Source organism: Candoia aspera, chromosome 1 (assembly GCF_035149785.1).
Source record: "Candoia aspera isolate rCanAsp1 chromosome 1, rCanAsp1.hap2, whole genome shotgun sequence".
In the NCBI taxonomy this organism is placed as follows: Eukaryota; Metazoa; Chordata; class Lepidosauria; order Squamata; family Boidae; genus Candoia; species Candoia aspera.
Window position 1 is genome coordinate 276473697 of NC_086153.1, and position 7788 is coordinate 276481484.

General features: G+C 39.9%; 1 protein-coding gene across 1 annotated transcript; it reads right to left on the reverse strand.

Moving 5' to 3' along the window:
- Positions 1-3515: 3515 nt before the first annotated feature.
- Positions 3516-5794, reverse strand: LOC134490384 (disintegrin and metalloproteinase domain-containing protein 20-like). The gene has a single exon (XM_063293390.1). The coding sequence runs from the start codon at positions 5765-5767 to the stop codon at positions 3584-3586; it is 2184 nt and encodes a 727-aa protein (XP_063149460.1). The 5' UTR covers positions 5768-5794; the 3' UTR covers positions 3516-3583.
- Between the last annotated feature and the right edge of the window lie 1994 nt (positions 5795-7788).

A 7788-nucleotide genomic window follows, 5' to 3' on the forward strand; every position in this document is an offset into this window, starting at 1 on the left:
AAACTTGGTTTTTTGCCAGGCCTGGGGCCCCAGGTATGATAGAGCCCATCTCTTGGCTTTGTTGATAGTCATTTTATGATATGCTTGGCTGCTATGTATTTTTGTTTTTATGTATTTTATCTGTTTTATTTATTTTATTGTAAGCCACCTAGAGTCATGTATGTGAGGTAGGCAGCTATATAAATTGAATAAATTAAAAAATAAAATAAAAACTACCACAATGTGGTAAATCACTCTTTCTAGGAGGGGTAGTTCCACCTGCCTTCAAGATGGTGGTGATTCAGCTGTACTGGACAATTTTCATCCAGTCTCTGACCTTCCCTTTTTGGGGAATGTTACTGAGAATGCAGTAGGCAAGTAGGTCCAAAAGGCTCTGGAAGAAGTGGATTATCTGGACCTGTGGCAGTTGGGTTTCAGTCTAGGATATAGCACTGAGACAGCACTGATCACACTGGTGGAGATCTCTGGTGGGCCTGGGAAGGGGGTAGTGTATCCATCCTGGCCTTCCTTGATCTCTCGTCAGCTTTCAACACCATTAGTCATGGTATCCTTCTGGACTCGTTCAGAGGGTTGGGAGTGGGAGGCATGGTTCTTCAGTGGTTTTCCTCTTTCCTGCAAGGCTGGTTCCAGTCAGTGTTGGTAGGGGAGGAATGGTCCAGCCCTAGTGGGCTGCCGCAGAGCATGACTGTCTCCTCCCTCCTATTTAACATCTACATGAAACTGCAGGGTGAGGTCATCTATCAGCATGGGATTAAGTATCATCAGTATGAAGATACTCAGTTGTATATCTTAGCCTGGGCCAGCCAAGTGCTGCTGTCAAGGTGCTTTCCCTGTGCCTGGAGGCTGTGCAAATCTGGATGGGGAAGGCTTCAGTTCTACCTTGGTAAGATTGAGTGGCTGTGAGTTTTAGCCCCCTCCCCCGGATCTAGTGATTTTCCATAATTAACCCTGAATGGGGTTATATTCCTCCAGCCAGGGTGCATCATCTGGGGGTTCTCCTGGACTCACAGCTCCTGCTCAAGAAGCACGTGGCAGCCTTGGCCAGGGGAGCTTTTGCAGCGATACATCTTGTGTGACAGTTGTGCTCATTTCTAGACTGGGAGGCACTGCTCACAATCATTCATGCCTTAGTTACTTGATTGGACTATTGCCAACATGGTCTACATGGGGCTGCCCTTGAACTGCATTCAGCTGGTCCAGAATGCAGCAGCATATGCACACTAGAGCCAGTTTGGTCTAGTGGTTAAGGCAACAGGCTAGAAACCAGGAGTCTGTGAGTTCTAGTCCTGCCTTAAGCATGAAAGCCAGCTGGGTGACCTTGGGCCAGTCACTGTGTCTCAGCCCAACTCACCTCACAGTGTTGTTGTTGTGGGGAAAATCGGAGGAGGAAGGAGTAATAGGCATGTTCCCCACCTTGAGTTATTTATAAAAATAATAAAGGTGGGATAGAAAATACATACATACATACATACATACCCATGTAACAATGATGCTGTGTAAGCAGTACCAGCTCCCAGTAGGCTTTTGGGTACAGTTCAATATGGTTGTCACCTTTAAAGCCTAGGACGAGATTACTTGCAGGACTGCCTCTCCCTGGTAGTTTCTGCCCACCCTACCAGATCTGGCAAAGTAAGTATGCTCTGGGTACTACTGATAAAACAATGTCACCTGATGGGTCCCCACAAGCATGCCTTCTCTGTTATGGCACCTGGCCTATGGAACAGCATCTCCCCCAAAATATGGACAGCTCCTACTCTACTGGCCTTTCAAAAGGCCGTGAATATGTGGCTTTCCCCCCAGGCATTGGGGTCAAGCTGTTAGTAGGGGGCTGGTTGTGTGATTAGTGGTTCTGCAGTTTTAATGATTTTCTGTGTAGTTTTGTTCCTTTTGTGGGTCTTTTTTTTTTTTGGTGGGGTTTAATGGAATCTTTTGTTTTATCTTGTTTGCTGTCCAGAGTTTCTTGGATAGATGGACAGCCATATAAACTAGATTACTAAATTAATAAACAAACTTGGGAGGAGGCTCTTTTGAAAATATGCAATAGAAAGTAACCTTGTTGATTATGTTTACTGTAGTCCAGTACCAGAGTCATCTCAACTCTACTAAGCCTCAATTAATATTGTTACATCATTTTGAGGCTTCTTCTTAAACACATTCTGAACATAAAGCAGATGCTGATCTTCATTATCCTGTGAAAAGTCAAGTTCATGTGAAACTTGGTGATGTGACTTCTTAGTACAGTCTTTGGGCTCATACTAAAGAACCTTATACAGCATACTCACTCAGTATGGACCATCTTATTGAAAAACCCCTACATTCTACATCCTTGAATCTGCACATAGAATATTGATATAACCCTCTGCAGTGTGAGCTGGTATTGATATGTCTGGATCTATGTTCAGTCATTGTGCAGAAGGCATTTCTTACATTAGCTGAGCTTGTTGCCTTGCATTTCAATCTACTCAGTGTGATACCATGTACCTTAGTTTCTCTTTTTGATTTCTGTCACTTATGCAGTGCAGTTTCACTGGCTAATGTCTTTTCTTGAGCCATTGCAAATGTCAATTTCAGTTTAGGAAAAAACCTTCTATTGGGCTTCTTTATGGTGAACCCCATGTACTAGGCAATCTCTCAGTATCTCTTCTAAGAATGCCCCAGAATTGCAGGTACTCACTGAGAGTTTATAAAAACATCTTCCTGACCAATTAGGTAGTCTTGTATGATTTAAAGAGGCAGTGCCAGATTCCCCATTCATTGTCTCTGATAACACTGGAGGATGGGATGGTACTTGGCTTTATTGCAGTTCAAGAATCACATGTGCAGATTTTGAGGAAAGGAGGGCATCAGTGTCCCTCATGCCATGGAGGACAGACTGACTTGAACAATTCTGCAGCATGAGGGTTTCTTATATAAAGAAGATTCCCACCGAGGCAAATTCTCTCCTCAAAACTGGTTCTTCCATGGAGTCTCCCAGCACACGGGGCAGATTTCAGTCCTGAACTCATAGCAGTCTGCTCTGTGCATGCTTGGGCTTTTCCCACTGCAGGCAGCATGCCGATTGTACAGGTGGTCCTTAATGTGCAGATGATCCTACCAAATGAGAAGGATGATGAGAAGAGTACTAGTAGTAGTAAATGAGATATAAGTTTATACCTGTGCTATGAAAGACCATGAGTCATTTTTTTGTTGCAACATCTTCCTCCTCTTTGAGTAGTAACTGCTATGAAGTTGACTGCTAGGCTGGAAGAACCTGCTTCAGGAGGATTGTCTTCTCCTAGACACATATACTATGTTTCATTCAGAATTTTTTAAAGGCAATTTTAAATTATTTTCTTCTTCTTCTTCTGCAATTAACTAATGTAGTAAAAACCAATTCCCAGTAAAATGTTTTCAGCATTTATCGGAGAGTGGATTCCCAGTCAATAAAACAAAACTTTCACAAATGACACTGCCTGAGAGTTAAATTCAATTCTAAAAATCAGCATTATAAAGTAATACTCAAATTTGGAGGCTCAAATGCATCTTTATATAATAATATCCATTACCTCTTCTGCACATATTTGACATACTTCATTTCTGTGATTTACAGTGCATTCACTTCTGTGGTTGTTGGCTCAGGCCTTCCCCTAAATCTTCTAAATAAGTGTATAAACCCATATTTGAAATACACCCCTAGGCTAAACAGAACAAAAGCAGAAGAAAGGATATATATAATCCCTCCAATAATTCCAGCTTTTGCCATAGTGCTTAAACGTTTGCCTGGTCGAGGAGGTCCACTATCAATGCTACCACCATGGCCTTTCTTCAGGCAGTCTGGGGGCGCCCAGCCATAATCACAGTGACAATGCTTGCGATTGTTGCACATCCCCCGATTATGGCACTTGGTGGTATTACAGTCATACTTCAAGAGAGACACGCTCACACATTTTCTGTCAATGCACATCCTATCTTTGCCACAAGGACTGCCATCTGTCACTGCTCCAATATCAGCTATCTTCATTCCTCTGTGGTAGTGTGTACCCCAGCACTGCTTATTGCCAAGGGTGATCTGAATTATGGTGTTGTGTTCCTCTAAGGAAGGTAAGATTTGCACATTTTCACACTGGATACGGCCACACAGGATATTCTTGGTTTGACATTTGTGGTAAATTCCATGTTTAAGGCCACAATTGCCAAAGCGATCGCCTTTAGCATTCATTTCTCTGAAGCAATTATCTGTAGCAGTTTTTGCATTGAAGCCAAAAATTGTTTTGCACTGTGTATTTTCAGACATGCAGTTTCCATGATAACAGTATGCACCATCACTGCATGGGGCACCATCCTGCACATAAACATCTTCTGGACACCACTCAGATGTCCCATTGCAGTATTCAGGAAGATCACAATAGCTAGTCTTCTTTCTGCAAAGAGTTCCAGACTTAAGATATTGACACTTAGCACAGCATTGCCCAAAAGCACAACTGACACCAGAACGGAATGTACAATTAGACTGACAACATGGATCCAACTTGCATTGAGCTTCTGAACCACAGTCACACTGCTCTTCCTTATCTACCACTTCATTGCCACATAATTTGATTTTAAAGATTCTATCAGGGTCCGGAGGACTTAACAAGCATGGAGCGTTCATTGTGAGAAAATAGTCATTATAACTACAATTGCTAAATTTATCAGTCACTTCATGAACTGGAGCCATAATGCAGTCAACTTTACCACAACTACAGTATTGTTCATCATGCTGCATGCCAAGATTATGTCCTAATTCATGGGCAAATATGCTACTGATAATGGACAAACTGTTAGTCTTAGATGAGATAACAGCAGATCCCATCCTTTCATCACAAACCGTTCCTACATAAGCTGACCCAAGTGAAAGTTCAAAACTCTTATATGCAAATAAGTGACCAACATCACTTTTTAAATGATTAACCAAGGAGTCTCTTCTCCAGTTAGTGAAATCCTGAAGAGTGCTATCTATGAGAGGAGAAATCATTATGAAGTTCTTTTGTGACCAGATTTCCAGTCCAGCTACAGACAATTGAACAGAAAGAGGTTCATAAAAAGAATTGGCAATATGGATAATGTCGAGAACTTGTAGAGCAGTAAGAGTTTCATTTTTGGCAAACTTTAAATAACGCTCATGTTCAATCACAACAGCAATCTCTACATATCGAGTGCGTAGCCACCAGTCTCCTTTGGATGCAATTTTGAAAACTACATTCTCTATGTTTTGGAACATGGCCTCCTGATGTTTTTGCTCTTCTTGTGTTAGGCCACACCTCATTTGGATAGCACTATCTTTTTGTTCTAAATGATATATCACATGTTGAAAGGTAGTAGATCCCTGTACTGGTTCAATTTCATATGTCTTATTTTCTAATTGCAATATGCCTTTGAGTCCTCCTGAGCAAATACTGAGGGTGACCAGAGAAGACTGTTTGTCCTGCACAAAACCATGATAGTAGCAATCATCCCTGAAGAATGGATAGTCCAGCTGCAGATCCCCATCCTGACTGTAGGTGAAGATGGGCAAATGCTTAGGAACCAAGTCCCTCTTTTGTGTGAGATGCATAATGATATTCTTTCCCTCAAACTGAAGGAGATAAGTGACATTCTGCGGTTCCTGTTGTCCAAGTTTTGGAGTTAATAACCATGGGGTGGTCACCTCATAAGAAGCATAAATAAAGCCGTGAGGAAGTATCTGACTGGCAGTCACAGTTAGGACATTCATGGGGAACATCAAGAGCCATAGAAGATGGATAGTCATTTTCCATGGCAGAAGAAATCCTTTAAAGTACACGTTCTCACATTTCATTTCCAAAAGGAAGCTCTCTTAAAATAGATGACAGGGTAGAAACAAACTGGAAAGAATCCCAGATGTAAATAAGATGATGAAAAGGAAGATTCTGTATATAGCAACAGTTATGTGGCTTCCTTTGGAATGTGGGTGGAGCTTGGATGATGAAGAATGGAACAGACTGGCAGGAAGAGGGTGTTCCCCCCCTCCCATGGTTTGCTGAACAGACAAATCACATCACCTTATTTATGGTATACACTTTAACGTTTTAATTGAAGACATTTCATTGTGACACAGTAATGTAGACATGAGTACAGAAAGCACCAAAAATAAAAAAGAAATAGGTGGCCTTACTTTGGCACAGATTCTGTGGATTAATGAATCAAAAAGTGATCAGAGGAATATTCTATTAAACCAATCATGAAGCAGCAAGCCTGAACAAATTTTCTTGTTCATTTTGTTCTCCTCCATAAAAGAGACTTTGCATTTCCCAGAGAAAGCCATTTTAATTTTTATAGCTGCTGGCAGTTTCCTATTGGCATGTATGCTGAATGTAACAGCATTATGGTCACTGTTTTCAATGGCTTTATAGCAGCAATGGGAAGCAAAAAGATTATAAAGTATAAGTAAATTGCTAAATTATATGCTAAGGATTAACATTCCAGTTGTTTAACGACAGCACCATCCTTCTGTCTCTAAATTAGAATTCCTATTTGTAACGTGAATGGAAATTTGTCTTTGTACTTGTATATACTGTCATTTGATGTAGTAGTTATACATAGCTTGGCCACTGTTTGGGATTCCTTGGCCACTGTTTGGGATTTTGTTCCATTAGCAAATTCCTTTTCAACATGTCCTCCATTAATGGACAACAGATTATTTATATAAATAAATAAATATATTTATATATAAAATATATTTAATGAATAAAAAATATAAATACACACACACACACACAAATACACACGCATATGTGCACACATCTGTCCATGCCTTGGCAAAGGACCCTCAAAATTTGCCACCCATGCCTACCAAGTGCCGAACATTAAAGTTTGGAAGACAGTTTCACAATATGGGGTCATTCCTCAAAAATACGGCAACATATTGGGTGAGAAGAAAAGTAAAGCTTTCCCCCTCCCATCCCAGGACATAGCTTTCTTACTTATTTCCACTTTCTCCCAAGAGAAGTACTACTGTGCATTCTGATCTGATGAGATTAAGCAGTCTTGTGACAAGAAAATAATTATATTCATTGATTCCATGGAACCAAGGGAATCAGTTACATTGCAAGAACTGGTTTAGCACAGTGACTAAGAGGCTAAACAGAAAATAATTAAGTTTCACTTGAAATCTACATCTGTCATGAACCTCCTATGGTAGGCCAGAATGGTTTTATCCTCAGTCTCATTATTTGCAATTTGATAATAATGCAACTTTCAGTTTTTAAAGATGTTGATTATTTTCAGAAGAATGTTTAAAAGTTTTTTGCTTCCTTCATAATGAAGAACTAACTGGAATGTTCACTCAGTGGCAAAGGATTTAGGATGAAAAAAAGCTTCAGTCTAACACAAAATTAAAAACAGTGAAATCTCATGAGAGATTTTATGAACACTGAACATAATGCAATTATTATATTAAACCTCTTTTCTATTCTGCCATACTCAGTTTTAAATGCAATACGTTACCCATATAAAACGAATATTGCATTACACTGAAGAATACTAATAGAGCACAAGATATATAAATGATGTATAATGGTTTATACCTTTGGATACTATTTTCAAGTAAAAGATAAAATTAACTAAAATTTACTTATAGATAGATACTACATAGTCCAGGAGACTTGAGATGCATTCATAGCAGAGAATGAAAAAAGAAACCTCTGATTCAGTAATCTTTGAATAACATGTCATACTCAGAGAAACAACAATACATTTTTTTTAATGAGATCACCATTGATTAATAAGAATCTAGAGTGCAGCAACCTGTAG